Below are 24,286 nucleotides of genomic sequence, written 5' to 3'. Positions count from 1 at the left end.
TCATATAATGCAACGTACATCAAACTAGGAAAGCCTTTTTGAAATTTGATTTCATCAGTGGAATTCTCTAATTAAAGCACTCAAATTGAAATTGGAGTAATAAGCAAGCGAAAGTATCTCTTATATATTATCACGTAATATTATTGATTTTTTTATTCATAATAAATATTTAAGAAAAAACTAACAATAAATAATTGGTAGTGTGATGAATATAATAAGTAGACTTGTTAAGTCAATAGTTCAAGTCATGAGTCACGTGAGTCATGAATATAAATATATTAAGTAGACTTGTTAAGTGAATAGCATAGACTAAGTTGAGTGAGTAGTGGAAGCATTTGGCCCACACATGACAAGTTATGTATCTCCCCTTCCACACGAATATGTTGATTGTTGAGTGAGAAATATAATTTGAATCAGTTGGTTATAAATTGGTACTATGTCCTTAGCTTGTTGAACACACACATGATATGATAGAACAACTTAACTTGAAATATTGTGTGGTTGGAGTGATGATGATGAATGGTGTAGTTTATGCGGTGTTGATGGTGCAGCTACATGCATGGACCAGCAGTGCAGTGGTGGTGCCACGCGTGAAGTGCATTGAGAGTGAACGGCAGGCTCTGCTTTCTCTCAAACGTGGCTTCAATGTCACGGATGATGATGATTGGCTGTCTTCATGGGGAGATGGGGACCACCAGAAGGAGTGTTGCAACTGGGAAGGCGTCAAGTGCAGCAACCACACAGGCCACGTTGTGATGCTTGATCTTCATGCTGATGATTACACTCTTCGATCCATAATAAGCCCATCACTCAGTGAGTTATATCATTTGAAGTATTTGGACCTTAGTGGTAATTCTTTTACTCTCACCACATCCATCCCTCCTTTCATTGGCTCTTTAACCATTTTAACACACCTCGATCTCTCTTTTTGTTCCTTCGCTGGAAAAATACCCCCTCAACTGGGAAATCTTCTCTTCCTCGAGTATGTTGATCTTAGAGCGAATCATTTTGAAGATCCGCAACAAATCCCTTCTCAGTTCTCAAATCTATCCCATTTAGTGTATCTTGATCTTAGTTTCAATTATCTGGTTGGAGGATTTCCTCTTCAAGTCACAAATATGTCATCCTTGACATATTTGGATCTTAGTCATAATGAACTTAACGGAACAATGCCTCCTCAGCTTGGAAATCTCTTATCCTTGGAACATCTTGATCTAAGTGCAAATGCATTCACCGGAACCATTCCTAGTCAATTCAAAAATATTTCCCCTTTGCAGTATCTTGACCTTGATTCCTGGGACAATACCATGTCAGTAAGTTCTGATTTACAATGGCTACCTGAACTTTCAATCCTGAGCTATCTTTCGCTTGGTAGGGTGAATCTCAGTGGTGCCAGCAATTGGCAACAACAAGTGAGTAGCCTTTCTCATCTTCAATATTTAGACTTGAATGGTTGCAATCTTGTTGATTCCATGCCCACTTCATCACTTGCATCCCCTGCTAATTTCTCCACTTCTCTCTCATATGTGGATATCTCTTACAACTCTCTAAGGGACGCATCCTTCATATTCCCATGGTTAATGAATTCCACTCGTAGCCTTGTTACTCTCAGAATGAATCATAATGGTTTAACAGGAACCATTCCAGAAACATTATGGGACAAGTTGAGCTCCCTTGAGGAGTTAAATATTGCAAATAATGAGCTCAAAGGCCAAATACCTCTATCCTTGTTTCATAGTTGTAATTTGGCATACCTTGACCTATCCAACAACAACTTGACAGGGGAGTTCCATGAATATATTCGAGAGTATTCTCGTTGTGCTCAAAAACCCTTGCGAATCTTGGATATGGGATGGAATGAAATTACGGGGATGGTGCCTGACCTCTCTCAGCTTCAATCTTTGGAACAGTTACGACTTGGTAACAACAGATTAAATGGAAGCATACATGAAGGTATTGGACAACTATCCAACTTAACTGAGCTAAGCCTTGGAAATAACTTCCTGACAGGTTTGATAACTGAAGCTCATTTCTCAAGACTTTCCAATCTTGACACTTTGGATTTGTCTCATAATGCATTGGCTTTTAATGTTAGCGTCGATTGGATTCCCCCTTTCAATTTAACTATCATTTATTTGGCCTCTTGCAAGTTGGGACCTAACTTTCCAACATGGCTTCATACCCAAACGAAGATTGAGTATTTGGATATCTCCTGTGCTGGAATTTCTAGCACTGTTCCTAATTGGTTTTGGGAACCCCTTCCTCATATGTTTTATTTCAATATTTCTCACAACCGTTTTCGAGGAAAAATTGAAGACCCAAATCTACCAGCTATTGAATATCGTCTTTCAATTGATTTGAGCTTCAATTTATTTGAAGGCCCAATTCCAGCGTTCCTTTCAACTGCTTCACATATATTTTTGTCCAATAACAGATTTTCAATTGCAAATCCTCTTTTATGCGCAAACTCGACCGAATCCATGGGATTTATGGATTTGTCAAACAACAACCTTAGAGGAGAACTTTCGGATTGTTGGAGGGGTTTTGAGTTATTGGTCGTCCTAGATTTATCCAATAATCAGTTTTATGGAAATATGCCAAAATCTCTGGGATCCTTAAGAAATATCCAGTCAATACACTTTGAAGGCAATGATTTTTCAGGAAAGATACCATCATCCTTGCATAATTGCACACAACTACAAGTTTTTGATGTTGCAGGTAATAAGTTGTCAGGAGCAATACCAAGCTGGATTGGAGATAATATTCCAAAGCTACTTGTACTTAGCTTACATTCAAATCATTTTCATGGTAACATTCCATTAAGCATGTGCAATCTTCATGAACTCCATGTCTTGGACCTCTCGCTCAATATTCTCTCTGGCAATATACCTAAATGCATAAGTAATCTTTTTGTTATGGCCACTCAAACAAATTCAAATGCAACCATTACCGATGACTATCATTATAATGAGACCATTGTGAGTAAGGTTCAAGACTCTGACTCTCTATATGAACGTCATGTAATTTATAATGATAGCACATCACTGATATGGAAAGGAAAAATGTCAAAATATGGAAGCACCCTGGGATTGTTGAGAAGTATTGATTTCTCCAGCAACAGGTTGACAGGGGAAATACCAACTGAGGTGATGAGTCTTATTGGCTTGGTTTCTTTAAATCTTTCAAGAAACTTTTTTAGTGGACTCATCCCTCCAACTATTGGACAACTGAAATCATTAGATTCTCTTGATCTATCCAGAAATCATTTGTCAGGAACAATTCCTTCACAACTTGCTCAGATAGATCGTCTCAGTGTTCTCGACTTGTCATACAATGATTTATCCGGAGAAATCCCACTTGGAACGCAACTTCAAACTAGGGATGCATCTGCTTATGCAGGAAATCCAAAACTTTGTGGTGCTCCCCTCAACAAAACTTGTCCCATACATGGTCACCAGATCAGTGAACATGATGCTGATGGTGATGATGAACAATTTGTAAACGAGGGGTTCTACATTGCTATGGCTGCTGGATTTGTTATGGCATTTTGGGGAGTTTGCTTCTCATTGATTTTAAAGCAATCTTGGAGATATGCTTATTTCAAGTTGTTGAGTGATGTCTATGACAAGCTCTATGTATTTACAGCGATCAAGGTGGCCAAGCTGAAAAGGATCATATCTCAAAAATGAAGGTATGCACCGTTTCCATTTCTCCTAGTTTTTATTATTGTTGATATAGTTGTTATACTCATAATATTGGTATATCAAAAAAATTAATATCTGCTCTATGTAAATGAAACAAAATACTAAATTGTTAAAATGTACTTCTTTATAGTTGAAATTTTAAATTGGACACGCTAAACAGTTTATTATTATTTTTTTTAATGGTTAAAACATAGCTTAGTTGATTAATCCCTAGCTAAAACAGTAGCTTACGTATATAATATGGTTAGCGTTTTTGTTACTCTGAATATGTGCTACCTGTTGCCATTACTGCAAATGATAAATTTTACTGATCATGAATTCGTGTGATGCAAGGTAGATCTTCATAGTTATCTATTTGAAGTGAGATAAGTGCATAATTCAGTTATTGAGAATAAGTATCATGTTTGCTAAGTATTTACATGTGTTGTAGATTTGTAGGTGCATATATTGATGAAGTTTGGAGAGGATGCTTTTTCAGATCACTCTGTTTATATTTCCTGAATTGGATATTTATATGGGTGTGAAGCTTGGTTTTATATATTTTATTGCTGCGTGACTTAGTGTCATGAATAAAATATTATTCATGTTTTTCACTTTTTATACACGCATGTTCATCACACGGCCCTTTTATTTATTATATATTTAGGCTTTATATATATACATTCTTACATATACAATTGTAAGCATGTGAACTTGTTCTTGTGTTAATAATATACGTATATATGTATATGGAATATGGTTTTATGTTACTTAAATATATATTTCTGCTCTTTAACACTTTTATATGTCATATGTTTCAGGCAAAAGAGTAGACAGTATCTTATGTTGAAAAGATAGAACTTTGTTTGTGATACAGCCAGAATCTTTATGCATGTGTATCCATTTGAAAGGAGACCAATAACATTTAGTGATGCAGTTAATATAAGAAAAAAGTTTGTTAATATAATAAGTATTATGTTTGCATATTTTAGCCCTGTTTAGGTTTACTGCTGTAGCTGCAGGGTGGAGTGTGGAAGAGGATGCTTTTGCACATTTCACCTATATTGCATAGTATTTGTTATATGAGTGTGATTGTCAAACTTAACCTTGTTTTATTGCTGTAATTTATTTTCAGGGACGATATTAAGTGTTAGTTATTATGGAAGTGCTTGTGGACTTGGAATAGTTCTGTTTTTGTTCAGTTCATGCTTGATGCTTACCAAATATATATGCTGAATTACAATATATTTTTTTATAATGGACTATAATGTCATTACCACTAAAGGATTGGTCTACTTAAAAATTGAAAATTTAAAAGTAAATATATTAACTACTAACCAATTTGAAATTTGTAAACTTACCTAAAGAAAAAAAAAATTAATTTCTAGAATAATTTGATAGAATCTTAAAGTGCACCGTGGAAGTAAAGGCCATTGTTAACACTATTATCAAATCAGTTACTTCATTGGAAGGTGTGAAAAATTTTAAACTTCTTAATTAATTAAATTTAACACATATCATTAGTCAAAACTTAAAAAGTAACGGTTTCATATAATTATTATCTACATTAAAACTGCATTTTTTTGTATTTTTTTAAATAATCATATTAAATTATATATAAATTTCCAAATAAAAATTTTGTATAATATTTTTTTTAAATTAACTTTCAAATTCAATATTAATTTATATATTATGTAATTTATTCTTAATATAATATTTTAAATTTATACTATACAATATAATTGATTTAGCTTTCAATATATAGCAGGTCTTAGGGTTGATTTGGTAAAACTTTTTGGAGAGGTGCTTGTGCCACAAGCACCTCATTTTGCGTTTGGTAAATTAAAAAGCCCAAGTGCTTGTGCTTGCAGCTTTTAAAAGTTAGGGGTGCTTTTGAAAGCACCTAACAAGAAACTTTTTAAAGTTGGTTTATGCTTTTTAAAATTTAAAAGTCTAATATAACCTCATATGTTAACTAATTTTCAAATTTAATGCTTGCATTTATGTCTATTATAGTATTTTTAAATTTTAAAAGTTATTTTACTAAACGCAATTGATGTTGCTTGTGTTTATTGAAAGCTATTTTTAATTTCATTTACCAAACATAAATACTAAAGTCATCTTTTAAAAGTTAGCTTTTATAAACTACTTTTGAAAAGTAAAAGCTTTATCAAACTACGCCTTAGGCTTGGTTTGGTAAAGCTTTTTGAAGATGTGCTTGTGCTTTTTAAAAGCTCAAGCTCCTCATTTTGTGTTTGGTAAATCAAAAAGATCATGTGCTTGTGCTTGCAGCTTTTAAAAGATCGGGGTACTTTTGAAAGCACCTAGGATAGAGCTTTTCAAAGTTGGCTTGTACTTTTCAAAATTTAAAAGTCTAATATAACCTCATATGTTAACTAATTTTCAAATTTAATGTTTGCATTTATGTCTATTATAGTATTTTTAAATTTTAAAAGCTATTTTACCAAACACAATTGATGTTGCTTATGTTTATTAAAAGTTGTTTTTGATTTGATTTACCAAACATAAATGCTACAACTTTTAAAAAGCCATATTTTAAAAGTTAACTTTTATAAGCTACTTTTAAAAAGTAAAAGTTTTACCAAATTAAGCCTTAATCTAGTAGTCTTAATTAAAACGCGCTGATCAACTTCTTTCATATGCACTAGTGCACTAGTTACTTGGTCCACGTAATTAATATCTATTAGTTAAACCGTGTTGATCAATTCAACTCCATTCTTCATGTCTTCAATTTTGGACTAGACTTTGACACATAAGTTGCTAGTTTAAGCTTAATATATGACTGACCTTTGCTCTTGTAAATAATCATTCCTCTTTCATTTGCTACACAATTACCATGAATAACAAGGTTTGCTATGGCATTTCATTATTATGTCTTTATTGTGTTCTTCATGCACAAATTCAAAGGTTGATATTTTCTATGCTTATGATGCATATTATGATGATTTTGATGGCATTACCAGCTTTGGAGTTAATGCTGATAGAGCTTCACTTATATGGAAAGGAAAAATGTCAAAATACAGAAATACATTAGGACTATTGAGAAGCATTGATTTATCAAGTAACAGATTCAATGGGGAGTTTCCAAGTGAGATGATGAGTCTTGTTGATTTAGTTTCTCTTAACATTTCGAGGAATAAGTTAGTTGGTAATATTCTTCAAGGTGTTGGACAATTGAAATCGTTGGATTTTCTGGATCTATCTAGAAATCAATTGTCTGGAAGGATTCCTTCACAACTGTCTCAGCTAGATCGTCTCAGTGTTCTTGATCTATCATATAATGATTTATCAGGCCAAATTCCACTCGGTACCCAACTTCAAACTAGAGATGCATCTGCTTATATAGGAAATCCAAAATTATGTGGTGCTCCTCTCAACAGAACCTGTCTCATTCCTACTCAGAATCAAGTTGATGGAAATGATGATCACAAAGAACAATTTTTTACTGGGGGGTTTTACATTGCTTTGGCAATTGGATTTATTATGGGATTTTGGGGAGTTTCCTGCTCATTGATTTTGAAGAAATCTTGGAGATATGCTTATTTCAAGTTCCTTAATGATATATATGACAAGCTTTATGTATTTGCTGCAATTAAGATGGCTAAATTAAAATGACTCAGATCTTAAGTATACAGGTATGTAACCCCTCCATTTTTGTGTATTAGTATCTGTAGAACTGCTTACATGATTCTCTTAATTAGCTATTTATGGAGCAATTAGTGTAAGCATAATATATCCATCCAGATCCAGGCATCATATATTTTGAGATTATTCATTGTAAGATAAGATGTAAGTTGAACAAATATGCATTGTTTTAGCAATTATTAATAGTGTTGTTCTTCTGGTTCATGAGAATTATGATAATGTAGATTCAGTTAGGATTAGTGTTGGTCGTCCATAAAATCGTAATAACAATGTGAAGTTGTTCTTGTGTTAAACTGAAAGATAATGTATATCAGATATGGTTTGCATTGTATGTTACTTAAATATGTTCTGCTTTTTGTCACTTGTGTACATTTTGAATATTACCTGATGTGTAACTTTGTTATATATTTTAGGTAAAAGAGTAGACAACATCATATGTTAAAAAAAGAGGTTTGCTTATGATACAACCAGATCTTCTTGTGTATCCTATTTGGAAGGAGATCAACAAAATGAAGTGATAGTGTTGTGTTTGCATATTTTAGCCCTGTTTAGGTTGTCTGTTGTAGCTGCAGGATGGAGTGTGGAAGAGGATTCTTTGAAACTTGGCCTTGTTTTGTTGCTGTGATTTATTTTCATGGATGATTTAGGTGTTGTTATGAAAGCGTTAGTAGTGAGTTAATACTCAATTTAATTTCTGAAATTTGAAGTTGGACTTAATTTGATTCTTAAAATTTTAATATACTCAAATTAGACACCCAAAATTTATAATCCTAACTCACATTAATCCTTGAGCTGATCTCCATAAGTAGCGTATTGATTTGGTACATTAACTTATTGTAATTTGGAGCTTCCAGAAGTTTGACTGCTACTCCTAAAACCCCAAAATTTTCAAATTAAACTTGTTATTGTTGTTTTTGTGAGAAATATTAAAAAGTCAGTCAAACTTTTAGTAGGTCTAGTAAATTTTAATCACAGAAAATGTGGGTGAAAATGTGAGTGAGGAGTCCAAATCTTAATAAGTTAATGTGTAAAATCAGCATGTCGTTCATAAAAATCAATTTAGGGCTAATACAAGTTATTATGATAAATTTTGGAGTTCAAATTAACTCAATTATAATTTTAAAGATTAATTTAAATCCAATCTCAAATTCCAGGACCACGTTAAATATTAACTCCGAAATTGTGTTTTCTATTAAGTTACTAGATATTGAATTCATTGGTCTAAAAATCCGAGTGATAATGTATCATGTAATTTGTCATATGTTTTTCAACTCAGAAGTTGAAAATTACAATTAATAAAAATCAATAATATTAGCCTTGGAAACGAATTTAAAAAGCCCAATGGATTTGTTATTTAAATTAACTCTAATTTTGGTGTACTTATAGTATAAATCCATTCAATTATAATTATGACTTTAGATACTATTTAAGTAAAGTTTGAAAAGTAATTATTTGCTTATATTTGTTAATATAACAATTGATGAGTTTGAAAAACTCTAATTTTAATTTAAGTGATGATCAAACATTATAAATGTGATTAATTGCAAGATTATTATTTTAAATTTAATTTTTATATGTTGATTAAAATAATTTTGCAATGCAGGTTTGTATTGGGCCAATTTTCAGCCTTAGTATTAATTTGATGTGACCAAGGCTAAAATAAATTTTTTGTTTCTTGGGCTGAATAGAAAAGAAAAATCAAAGCCCCAATATGAAATCAAAATTCAGCCTTATATAAAATAAATGTTGGCTGAATTGTTTAATTGGGCCATTTTCTATTAACATCGTCATTAAGTCCATATTAAATCAAAGATCCAATGCTTGGTCCGAAATTTATTGAGGGAAAGCAAATATTTTGCCTCCAACGGATCTCAATTTTTACCATGTGGTGGAATTCAAATTTCATTAAAGTAAAGGTAATACATGGGAACTATGAGAGAGAAACTGTTATTGATTTGATGTATGGTTTTAATGCTACACGCTGCTCAGGGAAGTAAAAGCAATCCCATTTAATTAATTTGTTCAATTACATCTAGTTGCTTTTCTTCTAGCTCTATCTTCTCTCTCATCTCTCTTCTACCTTCGGTCATATCATTACAGAGAAAGCATGGAGGCTATGCCTAGACACCGAAAAGAGGGAGAAACAAGCAACAAGACCATCACAATGATGGCAAGAAAAAGCAAACTAAAAGTATGTGGTGACTGAGATTCTCACCAAGAATGGTAAGATTTTGTGAGGTAATTTCGAGCTCTTCATACCCAAAAAGAAAGAAGAAGATCTCGGCCAGCAAGGAGAAGATCCTTGGAAGGATGGCTTGTCTATGATCTTGTTCAACCACCACAGGAGGTAGCTACAGTGGCTACGTCATGGAAGAGACAAAGATAGGAGCAGATGAAGCTTTCATCATCATGAAACATCAAGGGCCAGGAGTCCATCTTGGAGAGCAAGCAAGGATGGAGGGCTCGGATTGATGAAGATTGGTGACCAAGGAAGGACTAGAGATAATTGCATGTTGGGTTTTGCATGAGTTATCTCCTCTCTCTCTGGCCGAACCGGTTCTAGTTGAAGAAGAAGAAGATTAGCTTGTTTATTTTAGTTTCAACCTTGGAGGTTTCTTCCTATAAGTAAGGGTGAACAGTCAGGCTTTGATTCAAGGAAAAGAAAAGAGTGAGCATAGAGTTTCTATAGCTCCCCAAGCTAACAGAATTTCTTTTCCTTCAATGTTCTTCATTTTGTAATTTTTCTGTTTAATTTTGTCATGTCTTGAGTCTCATGGAAAAAGGCAAACAGTGAGGTTTGTATGAAAAAGCCATAGAGCGGAAAAAGGCAAAGAGTGCAAAATTAAAAGAAAAAGTCATAGATGTCCTTAGATGTCCTTTGTACATCTGTGTTCATGATTCTGTGGGAATCCCTTGTAAGTTGGGTTAGCACTTTACAGTTGAAAGCTTGGCAGTGACCAAGTCAAGTTCAGTTTGGGATTAGATTTTGGACTTGTCCCATAAAGGAAGGGTAGTTCCTAGGAAAAATTGGTATTTGTAATCAAGAAGGATTATAGTGAAATTCCATCATTGTTGTGATGGAGACTGGATGTAGGCTGCACTGCACTTAGCAGCTGAATCAGGATATATTCGGGTGTAATTTTCTCTCTCTTCTACTCCATTTCTGTTTCTGCTGCTCAGAAGATAAAATCAAAATTATCTCGTGCTGACTGACGAGACAAAAAAAAAGTCTCGTGGGTGGTTATGAGATAAAAAGACAAAAAGCTTCCAAAAGTGGTTTCAAATGACAGCAAGTATTGTCAAGCGAAAAAGGGGGCTAAGATTCAACCCCCTTCTCTTAGCCACTCATAAACATCAACAATTATGCATTGAATATATGTATAGATTTTTTTTATATTGACAAATAAATTAAATAAACATTTTAAAGAATGATTAATCAAATTAATATCTGAGAATTTTAAAGTCGCTGAAAAATTTTAAAATAGGCATTTAATTAAATAAATTAAATTAAAAAAAATATTATATTATCTACCGGAGATAAATGTTTGGGACGAGTATACCTTCTTAAATTATTCTTTTACCCTTAATGTTTTTGCAGCTTATCTCAGTCCAAAATCATTTATTAAGTTTATCTCATTGTTGATTAAATTCCTATAGCTTTCAAGTTTCAACATATTTATTGTGTGTATATGAGGCAACTAAGAACAGTATGTGGAAGTGATTTTAGCTTGGAATTACTGTTTGGTCTATCCTGCCAATTCATCAAGTGTATCCAATACTGACAATGCTAGTAATGTTTCATTGTGATCATAATATTTATGCAACATATAATATGAAAGGTCATGTCCAATTTTACATTACACTAACATGTGCTGCATAAAAAAAAAAAAAAAAAAAACAGCAGAAAATTATATCCAATCATAAATGAGTCCATCAATGTTTTGTTGTGTAGTGTTGCATTCATTCCTTCAATAGTCTTGCTATGTAATTTTTTTTATTGGCACAAGACATTAGGAGAAAGTGCAAATGTTGTATTGTTTGATGTTTGAGTAGCATTTCGAGAAGATGGGGTTTCAAAGCACATTATAATGCAAAAATTGCTATGTTTTCACATAGAATTTAATTTCAATTAAAGTTGTTATGCACCATAATCATCCAATTGTCTTCCATGTCATCCAATTGTGTGTTGAAATATAAAAATAAAAGTAAAAAGAATTTGGTAATGAAAACATGTATGTAAGAACTAAGAAGTACCATTTCTATAATCAAGGTAACATTTGCATTATATTGTAGAATAAAATAAAGCTTGTTATCTTTATTAACTTCACTATCACTTAAATACCAAATAAGCAAAGATAGACCAATAAGCTATTACAACAGTGTTGACTGTTGAGCAATTTTATTGTTTATCATCATGAAGCCATATAAATACCCGCTGAAGCCTGAAGGTGAATTTATTGGAAAGAAATTTTAGATGGGGTTTGATTAAAGTGTGTTTTGCATTGTTTAAAGAGAATGTAACACTATTTAGTAAAGAGCGTTTAAAAATGGAAAAAGTTTAAAGAACAGTAATTTTAATTTATATTAATTAACACTTTTAGCTAATAATGTAATATTTTTAGTTCATTAGTCCGTTACCATATTTTTTGCTAACACTTTTAAATATTATTGACTAATTGTAGATCAAAAATAATAAAATGTGTTGGTCTTTTTAGCATTGCTCTTAAATATGAGTCTAAAAGAATATTTGATTTTTCTAATGCATTAAATTATAAAAAAAATTAAAAAGTTAATATTTGTGCTATATTTTCATAATAAAATATTTTATATTTATAAAATATTAGTCATTAAATTAGTTATTATATATTTTTGTATATTTATATATATTGATTCACATATTTTTTAATAAAATAATCAATAAACAAAATAATTAAATTTGTTTACAATAGTATAATAAAATTTTTTATAAAATAGTAAAAACATATTTCTATATAGCAATAACTTATTATTAGTATTTGATTTTTAATGTACATTGCATAGTATGATTGATTTCACAAAAAAAAAAAAATTCAATATCTTTAATAATTATTGATGGTAATTAGTGGCTAAGAGAAAGGATGGTTGAATCTTAACCCTTTTTTGCTGAGTATTACTTTCTGCCTTTTAAGAGAGCTTTAGGAGATATTTCTGTTTTTTGTCTCATAACAAGTCAAGAGACATTTTCTTTTTGTCTCATAACCGGTTAGGAGATATTTTTCAATTTTGTCTCCAACGCAACAGAAACAAAATAGGAGTAGAAGAGAAAGAGAGAATCACACCCAAAAGTATCCTGGTTCAGCTGCTAAGTGCAATGCAGCCTACATCCAGTCTCCATCACAACTGTGACGGAATTTCACTATAATCAATAGATTACATACACCAATTCTTCCTTAGGAACTACCCATTCCTATTTGGAACAAATTCAGATTCTATCCCCAAATCTGAACTTGACTTAGACACCTGCCAAGCTTTCAACCACAAAGTTCTAACCTAACTTGTAAGAAAATTCTCACAGGATCATAAAACACAATATACAGATGTACAAAGGAACTCTTAGACATCTATGGCTTTTTCTTTAATTTTGCTCTCTCTGCCTTTTTCCTCTCACTGGCTTTTTCTTACAAACCTCACTCTGTTTGCCTTTTACCATGAGACTCAGACAGACAAAACTAAAGAAAAGAATACAAAATAAAACCCATTGAAGGAGAAGAACTCTGTAAGCTTAGGGTAGCTATGAGAACTTTGTGCTTTCTCTCCTTGTCTCAACCTTTGGCCATTCACCCTTATTATAGAAGGGAAAGCTTCTAAGGTTGAAATCGGTTCAACCAAGCCACCAACATCTTTTCTAACACACAGCAGCGGTTCAGACAGAGAGAAGAGAGAGAAAAAATCGAAAGCAAACCAACATGTATATACCTCTCTCAACCCTTTTCATCAAACTCCTTCACTCTAAGTCCTTGATCTTGACTTTGGCTCCAAGAAAGAATTCTGACCCTTGATGAATCTCTGATCCTTGACAACTACTTCCTTTCCATATTTGCTTCTTCCTCCACGTAGCTCCAGTAGTTATCTTCTATCTTGGATGAACAAAAATAGAAATGAGCTTTACCACTGAGATCTTCTTCTCTGACCGAGATGGATTGCTTCTATTCTTGGCATGAAGATCTTGAAGCTTCTTCTTGAAATCTTGCCTTCAATGACAAAGATCTTAGCCACACCATGCTTCAGATCTTTCTTTTGCAAAGGCCATCATCAACTTAGCCTTTTTCTTCTTCATAGCTTCACTGTTTTCTCTATACTTCTCTTTTCTCTAATAACTTGTTCACTCTTCTTTCCTGAGTGAAGTGACAGCTGAAACAACAAAGAGAGAGGAGAGAGAAGAAACAAAGCATTCAATGTAAAATTAACTCAATTTAATTTTATGTTTCAGTTACCTATGCAAGCAATTAATCCATTTGAATTTTGAATTCCATTCCATAGTGGGGAGTAGGTGACCATGGAGCTTTTAATACAAATAAATTGAATTGAATTGATTTTTGGTTACCAAGGCATAAAGTCACGTGTCAGACTTTTGGTTACCAAGGAATAAAGTTAATTGAGTTGAAAATGACCAAGGCATGGAGCAACGAAGCATGCTTTTGAAATCCTTGGGCCACTTTGAGTTTCTTTGCCTTTTAGCCACATGAAGTGAACAATTAATATTGAACTTTGAGAGACTTGGGCTCCTTTGGTTTCCCTTCTCTTTTAATATTCAGCTACTTGAAGAGAACAACTATTATTGGGTTAAGCATCTTTAGTAACTAAACTGGGCTTTCATCACTTAGGCTAAGATAACAATTTTATTTTTCTTCCTGCACACTAACAAAAATATCAAACAACCCATTGGAAGTTATTAAATAAGACATTTAATAATAATTTTAATAATTTTCTAATTTATATTTTAATAATATTTGATCATCATTTAATTAAATATAAGTTTTCCAAACTCAACAATCTCCCCCTTAATGACAAACATTATTAAAACTGAATTGAAAGGATTATGGTTAGAAAACTTTCCTTTAAAGAATTTCAAAATCTCTCCCCCTTTCGGTGAATTCCCCTTTAATGTGTACCTAATATAACAAGATAATCAAGGAAGCAACACCTGTATCCATGCTCAAAAGAGTTTCAAAAAGAATTTTCAAAAAAATAAAACTTTTAAAACAGAGCCAGATTTTCACAAGTGAAAAGGATTATCAAAACATCTTAATATAAATCCATAATCCATCACACATTTACTTGAGCAGATTACTATATTCAAAGCTCATATGGGAATTAATCCACTAATATAAAATGCTTAACACAATAAATCAGAGCATGAAAATAGAGCAGAGCATAAACAGAGCTTAGCTCAAAAATAATGAAACAGAACATAAAATAAATCAGAGCTAAATCAGAGCAACCAGCAGCCCCAATTTCAATTTCAATTCAGCCCTTTTTTAATCTTTTTCTCCCCCTTTTGTCATCAAGGAGGGGTCCTGCAAAAAAATGGATAAAAGTAATGAAGTCCATAATAATTCAAGCATAAAACAAAACAGCATCAAAGTTAAGTTTGATACAGTCATCCAAGACAAATGAAAATAGTTTTACTGAGTCAAATACACAGAGAGCAAAATAACAGAGCATTCAGCAGCAGTAGCAACAAGGAGAAAACTTAGGCATCAGAATTTTCTTCATTAGATTCCAGAACATCATCTTCTTTCTCGAAAGAAGCCATGCCCTCATCAACTGAATCCAAATGCTTTAAGAGCAAGTTTACCCTTTCATGAGATTTTAGCCAAGCCTTTTCATTTTGTAATTCAAGTTTTTTAGCTTCTTTGCTGGATTTTACTATTTGCTTAGTCATGGTAGCAAACTCCAAGAGAACATCTTTATCTTTATCATGTTGCGGTACACCACCACCTTTGATTGTGGATACTTTGTTTTCAACAGGCTCATTACTCAAATCAATATTAAAATGCTCAATCAAACAAGTCAAAAACATATCATATGACAAGTTACTTCTTTTATCACTTTTCACACAGTCCCGCATATAATAAATCATAAAGTAAGCTAAAGATATGGAAATGGAGTTCAAAACAGCATAAAGAACAAAGGTGTCACAAACAGCTACCCTCCGATATGATCTGCTTTTTAGGTGTAAAAGAACTGTCATTAATGTTAGGAACAAACCTTCTCTTTTAAAGCAAAATCATTAATGAGAACGGTTTTCAAAAATTAATTTGAATTTTTTTTAAATATGAAAATTGAAAATACAAGTCATGAGGAATGACAAAAGATTAAAACTGACATGACTTGAAATGGAGTAAAGTGATGGCATGTTGAAAACTTAATTTAAAAAATTAAAACAGTTTTATGATTTAAAGATAATGAGCCTATATCATGTGAACAAAGTTTGTCTTACATAGGCCCAAAAGGTGGTTACAGCATGCTAAGCAATAGTGCACAGTTCTTCATTTTTAATCCACAAATTTTCTGGGCTTTATACAAGTCTTTCTTTGAAGAGTTCATCACTTGCCCATATTTGTCTCCCTGCTGTCTACGAGACAAAAACAAACAGAAGCATGAAAATCACATTTTTTCAATAAAACTCAAATCCATCATTCCCAAACTGTTCTTTGATGAACAAAATCTATCTTCACACAGAGGTTTAGTGAAGATGTCAGCAAGTTTCTCTTCGGATTTCACAAATTGGATATCAATAGTACCCTTTTGTACATGTTCCCTAATAAAATGATATCTTACTTCAATGTGCTTAGTTCTAGAGTGCAGTACAGAATTCTTAGAAATGTTTATAGCACTCATATTATTACAAAACAAAGGTATACTATTGATTTTCAATTTGTAATCCTCTAATTGAGTTTTAAGCCATAAAAGTTGAGAACAATAAGCTGCCGCAGAGATATATTCGGCTTCAGCAGTGGATAAAGCGACTGTGGCTTGTTTCTTGTTTGACCACATGTTGAGTGAGTTTCAAAGAAAGTAACACATTTCGGAAGTGTTTCTTCTATCCACTCGGTCACCTGCATAATCTGTATCACAAAAACCTACTGCACAAAATTCATTAGATTTTGGATACCATAAGCCAAGATCACATGTGCCCTTAATGTATCTAATGATTCCTTTAACAGCCGAAAGATGGGATTCTTTTGGGTGAGATTGAAACCTTGAGCACACACCCACACTTTGAACAATATCTGGCCTAGAGGATGTAAGATACATGAGGGATCCTATCATTCCTCTATACTTTGTTTCATCAACATCTTTTTCATTTTCATCCTTGTCAAGTTTTGTGTTTGGATGCATGAGAGTTCCCATTGGTTTGAAATTTTCAAGACCAAATTTCTTGATTAATTCTTTGGCATATTTACCTTGGTGAATAAAAATATCACTAGGAGTTTGTTTAATTTGAACACCAAGAAAGAAGGTTAATTCACCTATTAAACTCATTTCAAACTCACTAGTCATAAGTTTCCCAAACTCTTCACACAAGACTTCATTGGCCGAACCAAACACAATGTCATCCACATAAACTTGAACAAGCAAGATATCATCATTAGATTCTTTTATAAACAAAGTAGTATGTGTGGTACCCCTTTGAAATTTGTTTTCTAACAAGAAGGTACTAAACCTTTCATACTAAGCTCTTGGAGCTTGTCTAAGGCCACAAAGAGCCTTTGAGAGTTTAAAAACATGATTTGGAAACTCTTTGCTTTCAAAACCGAGGGGTTGAGTCACAAATACTTTCCTATTTTTAAAATCATTAAGAAAAGCACATTTGACATCCATTTGAAACATTTTAAAACCCTTGTGGGCAGCATAGGCAAGAAACAACCTAATTGCTTCTATTCTTGCTATCGGAACAAATGACTCATCAAAATCAATAACTTCTTCTTGATCGTAACTTTGGGCCACTAATCTAGCCTTGTTACGAACAGCACTACTATCCTCACCCAATTTATTATATTTTTGAAAATCCATTTTGTACCGGTTACCTTTTTACCATATGGATTTGGTACAAGAGTCCAAACTTTATTCTTTTCAAATTGAGTTAGCTCTTCCTCCATGGCTTTAACCCATGAGGGGTCTTCAAGAGCTTGCTTCATATTGTGAGGTTCCAATTAGGACAAGAAGGCAACATTGCTTGGTTTCACTTGCTTCTTGCTTGATGATCTAGTGGTTATGCCTTGAGAAGGATCATCAATGATGAATTCATGAGGGTAACCCTTCAAAAACTTTCATTCTCGTGGTCTTTGAGGAAAGGATCTGCCTTGATGAGTTTCAGTACTCAACTCTGTTCTGGATTCTCTGACTTGCTCAGGAAACAAAACAGAAATGTTTCCTTCATTCTGAAGAGATGTTTCTGGACAGAAAGATTCAACAACTGGAATAGATTTGGGATTTTCTTGACTGGCTTCTTGGTTCACATCAGTTTCACAACCTGCATCATCATCTAACACAGCACTTGGAATAGAGTTAGAATCACAAAAAGACACATGTATGGATTCCTCAATTGTTCTATATTCTTTAAGGTAAACCCTAAATGTTTTGCTAGTGGTGGAGTATCCAACAAACATTCCTTCATAAGATTTTAGAACAAATTTTTCAAGATTTTCTTTATTGTTAAGTATAAAACATTTGCATCCAAAAATATGGAAATACTTAAGATTGGGGAGGGTTCCTTTCCAAAGTTCATATAGAGTTTTCTTTAAACCTATTCTAATGATTGTTCTATTTAGAATATAACAAGCTGTGTTTACAGCTTCAGCCCACAAAAACTTTGGAATATCATTTTCACAAAGTATTGCCCTAGTCATTTCTTGAAGGCTTCTATTCCTTCTTTCAACAACCCCATTTTGTTGAGGTGTTCTTGGGCATGAAAAGTTATGTGCTATTCCAAATTCATCACAAAAATTTTCAAAATCTTGATTTTCAAAAACTCTTTTTCATGATCACTTCTCAAGTGGGCAATTTTTAAATCTTTTTCATTTTAGATCTTTTTGCAAAGAGAGGAGAAAGCATAGAACGCATCATTTTTGTGAGTTAAGAAAAAAATCCAACCAAATCTAGGGTAATCATCCACCACTACCAAACCATAATGTTTTCCTCCCAAACTTTGTATTCTAGTAGGACCAAAAAGATCAATATGTAACATTTCCAATGGCCTTTTACTAGAAATTCCATCATTGGGTTTAAAAGATTATCTTACTTGTTTGCCTAGTTGACAAGCATCACAAGTAATATCTTTATCAAATTTAATATTTGGAATTCCTCTAACTAAATTCTTTTTAACAAGCTTAGAAATTTGGTACATGCTTGCATGACCTAATTTCTTATGCCAAAGCCATTTTTCAGATTCAAGAGAAGTAAAACATGTTTTTTTTTATCTTTTAAATCCTCTAGAATTAATCCATACACATTATTACATCTTTTTGCTTCAAACAAAACTTCACCAGATTTTTCACAAATAACCAAGCAATCTAATTTTCTAAAAATAACCTCATAACTAAGATCATACAATTGGCTAATACTTAGTAAATTGTGTTTTAATCCATCAATAAGCAAAACATCATTTATGAAAGAAGAGAAATTCTTACCCACTTTACCTATGGCCACTATTTTTCCTTTTCCATTGTCACCGAAAGTAACAAAGCCTCCATCATACTCATCAAGCTTGATGAAGAATAGTGACTTTTCGGTCATATGCCTAGAGCACCCACTATCCATATACCACATGTTGTCTTTTCTCTTGGATGTTAGGCAAACCTACAAAACAAGCTTAAGTGACCTTAGGTATCCAAATCTTTTTGGATCCTTTAATGTCAATCAATCTTCTTTGTCCCAAGCCTTTATAATCACAAACAATTTTGTAAACTTTATCTCCAATCATCCTTTCTCTTATGAAATATTGAATGGAAAAATGTCCATTCCGATTGCATAATTTACAAAATTTATGAGTTGCTATTTTTCTAAAGCTTGTTGGGTTTTGAAACTTTATGTCATCCGAGGTGGATGCCAAGTTGGTAAAAGAAGATTTCTTAATAAATTTTTTAAATTTGTGAAAACCCAACCCAGCTTTATCATAAAGAGATTTTTGGCTAGCCAAGAGTTGATTTAAATTTTCAGAACTTTGAGCAAAGGTGGCTAAGTCCTCTTTAAGTCTTTTTACCTCTTTGAGCAGCTTCTCATTTTCTTCAAAATAGTTAAGATATGCAACCACAGAATGCTGTTTTTCACAACCTTTTATTTCAGCTTTCAACCGCTTGTTTTCTTCAACAAGATCAACAGCGGTTTCAGCCTCTCTCAACTTTTCTTTAAGAAAACCATTTTCAGCTTTTAGTACTTCTATTTGAGACTCAAGATTTTGGTTTTCTTTTAAGAAGCATTTAATCTTTTCAGAAAGATGGTCAATCATGAGATGAAGGTCTTTAGTGGAAGGATCAAGAAATACTACCTGCTCTATGTGATCAACCATGAGACAGGTTTGAGACTTGGTTTCTGATTCTTCATCTTCATCAAAGTCATTTTTCAAGTCTTCCCAAAATGACATGAGACATTTCTTCTTTCCTTTTTTCGGCTTGTCCTCCTTCTTCAGTTTTAGACAATCAGACTTGAAGTGCCCAGCTTCTTTACAGTTGTAACAGATCACTTTACTGAGATCCCTCTTTGGCTTCCTTGAGCTGCCTCCTTTGTTTCGTTCCTTCAACTTCACCATTTTCCTGAATTTCTTAGCAAATAAAACAAATTCATTTTTAGATGAGTTATCACTGGATTCATCATCCAGAGGTTCAGTAACAGATTTGAAAGCAATTTCTTTCTTTTTTGTATCATTTTTTCAAATATATGTTTTCAAAAGCAAGTAAATTTTCTCTCAAATCATCATAGGTCATAGTGTCAATGTTACTACTCTCAGCTATCACTATTACTTTGGTTTCTCACTCTTTTGTGAGACTTCTCAATATTTTCCTCACAAGCATAGATTCAAAATATGTGATCCCCAAAGCATCCGAGCCAGTGACGATGACGTTGAATCTTTCAAACAATTCATCTATCGTTTCTCCGTCCTTCATTGAGAACATTTTATATTCTCTATTCAGCATATCTATTCTGGACCTCTTCACTTGGTTTGTGCCTTCATAAGTGATTTGAAGTTTGTCCCAGATTTTCTTTGCTGTTGTGCATCTTGATACCCATTGGTATTCCTCGAAGCTGACCGCACAATTGAGCAAGTTGACTGCTTTAGTGTTGAGCTCTACTTTCTTTCGGTCTTCCTCATTCCAATTGGCTTCACCTTTGAGTGTAACCACACCATCATCTCCTGTAGTGGTTGGAAATTGTGGACCTTCTAAGATTATCTTCCAAAGTCTGTAGTCTACAGATTGAACAAATATCTTCATTCTTTCTTTCCAGTAACTGTAGTTCTTTCCATTGAAGAATGGAGGTCTGTTGCTTCACTACCCTTCTGTCAGAGTATAGGCAACCAAATTTGAGCCACTGTTAGCCGTCATCAGGATATTTTTTCCAAGCTACAAAGTTTGATCTCTTTGAGACCAAGCTCTGATACCAATTGATGGTAATTAGTGGCTAAGAGAATGGGGGGTTGAATCTTAGCCCCTTTTGTTGAGTATTACTTTTTGCCTTTTAAGAGAGCTTCAGGAGATATTTCTACTTTTTGTCTTATAACAAGTCAAGAGACATTTTCTTTTTGTCTCGTAACCGGTTAGGAGATATTTTTCAATTTTGTCTCCAACGCAACAGAAACAGAATATGAGTAGAAGAGAAAGAGAGAATCACATCCAGAAGTATCCTAGTTTAGCTGCTAAGTGCAATGCAACCTACATCCAGTCTCCATCACAATTGTGATGGAATTTCACTATAATCAACATATTACATACACCAATTCTTTCCTAGGAACTACCCATTCCTATCTGGGACAAATCCAGATTCTATCCCAAAATCTGAACTTGACTTGGACACCCGCCAAGCTTTCAACCGCAATGTGCTAACCCAACTTGCAAGGGAATCCCCACAGGATCATAAAACACAACATACATATGTACAAAGGAACTCTTAGACATCTATGACTTTTTCTTTAATTTTGCTCTCTCTGCCTTTTTCGTCTCACTGGCTTTTTCTTACAAACCTCACTCTGTTTGCCTTTTACCATGAGACTCAGACAGACAAAACTAAAGAAAAAAATACAAAATAAAACCCATTGAAGGAGAAGAACTCTGTAAGCTTAGGGTTGCTATGAGAACTCTGTGCTTTCGCTCTTTGTCTAAACCCTTGGTTGTTCACCCTTATTATAGAAGGGGAAGCTTCCAAGGTTGAAACTGGTTCAACCAAGCCACCAACATCTTCTCCAACACACAGCAGCGGTTCGGACAGAGAGAAGAAAGAGGGAAAACTTAAAGCAAACCAACATGCATGTACCTCTCTCAACCATTTTCATCAAGCTCCTTCACTCTGAGCCCTTGATCTTGACTTTGGCTCCAAGAAAGAATTCTGACCCTTGATAAATCTCTGATCCTTGATAGCTCATTCCTTTCCATATTTGCTTCTTCCTCCACGTAGCTCCAGTAGCTACCTTCTGTCTTAGATGAACAAAAATAGAAATGAGCTTTACCACTGAGATCTTCTTCTCTGACCGAGATGGATTGCTTCTATTCTTGGCATGAAGATTTTGAAGCTTCTTCTTGAAATCTTGCCATCAATGGCAAAGATCTTAGTCACACCATGCTTCAGATCTTTCTTTTGCAAAGGCCATCATCAACGTAGCCTTTTTCTTCTTCATAGCTTCACTATTTTCTCTATACTTCTCTTTTCTCTGATAACTTGTTCACTCTTCTTTCCTGAGTTAAGTGACAGTCGAAACAACAAAGAGAGAGAAGAGAGAGAAGAAACAAAGCATTCAATGTAAAATTAATTCAATTTAATTTTATGTTTCAGTTACCTATGCAAGCAATTAATCCATTTGAATTTTGAATTCCATTCCACAATGGAAAGTAGGTGACCGTGGAGCTTTCAATACAAATAAATTGAATTGAATTGATTTTTGGTTACATAGGCATAAAGTCATGTGTCAGACTTTTGGTTACCAAAGAATAAAGTTAATTGAGTTGAAAATAACTAAGGCATGGAGCAACGAAGCATGCTTTTGAAATCCTTGGGCCACTTTGAGTTTTGTTGCCTTTAAACCACTTGAAGTGAATAATTAATATTGGGCTTTCAGAGACTTGGACTCCTTTGGTTTCCTTTCTCTTTTAATATTCAGCCACTTGAAGAGAACAACTATTATTGGGCTAAGCATGTTTAGTAATCAAACTGGACTTTCATCACTTGAGTCAAGATAACAATTTTTTTTCTTCCTGCACACTAACAAAAATATTAAACAACCCATTAGAAGTTATTAAATAAGACACTTAATAATAATTTTAATAATTTTTTAATTTACATTTTAATAATATTTTGATCATCATTTAATTAAATATAAATTTTTCAAACTCAACGATTATTTTTAGAACACTTGGTAGCAATAATGTTAGCACTAAATTGTTAGAATTCTAAGGATATTATTTTCTCTAATTTGTTGAGAGAACTTATATGAAGGTATATTTGTGTTGACTACGGAATTAGGTTTGGTTTATTTGTTAAATTTTTTTGGTTTATTTGTTAAATTTTTTGAGAAAGAGTTTGTAGTTTTCTATATATAGCATCAGTATCTTATTTTTTATTTGATAAATAAAAAAATATGCATTTGTATTTACAATTTTTAAAAGATAAAAATACTTTAAAAAATATCTAAGGTGAAGTTTTTAAAAATTGATCTATATTTATTAAAATTAAAAAGTCTAATATAATTAATATAAATTAATTTTTAAAATTAATTTTTATATTTATATCTAGTATAATATTTTTAATTTTTAAAAATTAATTTATTAAACGTAATTATTATATTTATATTTATTAAAATAAATTTTAATTTGATTTACTAAATATAATTTTTATAAACTATTTTTAAAAAATAAAAATTTTATCAAAATATAGAGGAAAGAAATAGAAAGGAAAGAAAGAAAATGAAAGAAATTGAGTGGATTTTTATTTTCTTTAGATGTGTTTGCATGAAAGGAAAATAAGAAGGAAAGAAATAGTATAAAAAGACAATTTTACCCTTATGTTATAAAATATATTAAAAAAAGTAAAAAGGTAATATTGAAAGTAGAGAGAGAGAGTTAGTTTTCTCTCCATTTTCTTTCCATTGTTAGAGGAAAAGAAAATGGGTGGGTCCTACCAATATTTTTCTATCCCATTTTCTTTCCTCTCTCATTTTTCCCTTAACCAAATAAAGAAAAATAACTATTTTCCTTCCAATTTTTTTTTCTTTTTCCTTCCTCCCATTTTCACCTCAAACAAACACACCATTAGAGAAGTCTTGAGCTTATGCATAAATGAGAAAATTGACATAAAATTATGGGAGATGAATGTCGGAGTGTTTGTCCAAAATGTAGGATCATTGTGTCAACTTCAATTACAAATTTTTGGAAATAGTCTCCTTCATCTTTTCTAACTATTAAAGCAGTAAAGTGTAATATCTCACGATTAATTTTATAAATGAGATAAAAAATATAAAAAAATATTAAAAATTTATAAATTATATTTTATTTTTTAAATTATTAAAAAAAATTGAGAGAATCTATTTCTCAATTTTTCTTATTTATTTACTATCTTAATTTAAAATATCTACGAAAGTGCACAACCCACGGAAAGGGATAAAAAAGCCAATTTTTCTTGCCCAAAATGTAGGAAAGAATAATTCACTATGCTATGTGTATACTAAAATTAATTATTAAAGTCAATTA

General features: G+C 32.6%; 2 protein-coding genes across 2 annotated transcripts; both read left to right on the top strand.

Annotated features, from left to right (window-relative positions):
- Positions 1-325: 325 nt before the first annotated feature.
- On the top strand, positions 326-4,868 carry LOC112795386 (receptor-like protein EIX1). Its single transcript, XM_029298016.2, has 2 exons — positions 326-3,691; positions 4,505-4,868. Exon 1 carries the CDS (start codon positions 468-470, stop codon positions 3,687-3,689), a length of 3,222 nt encoding a protein of 1,073 aa, XP_029153849.1. The 5' UTR covers positions 326-467; the 3' UTR covers positions 3,690-3,691; positions 4,505-4,868.
- A 1,707-nt stretch (positions 4,869-6,575) lies between these two features.
- LOC112795385 (receptor-like protein EIX2) lies at positions 6,576-7,319 on the top strand. Its single transcript, XM_025837316.1, has one exon. The coding sequence runs from the start codon at positions 6,576-6,578 to the stop codon at positions 7,317-7,319; it is 744 nt and encodes a 247-aa protein (XP_025693101.1).
- Positions 7,320-24,286: the final 16,967 nt, after the last annotated feature.

Source organism: Arachis hypogaea, chromosome 4, assembly GCF_003086295.3.
Source record: "Arachis hypogaea cultivar Tifrunner chromosome 4, arahy.Tifrunner.gnm2.J5K5, whole genome shotgun sequence".
NCBI lineage: Eukaryota > Viridiplantae > Streptophyta > Magnoliopsida > Fabales > Fabaceae > Arachis > Arachis hypogaea.
The sequence above is the reverse complement of the archived record's forward strand: the minus strand, read 5'-3'. Positions and strand labels throughout refer to the sequence as shown.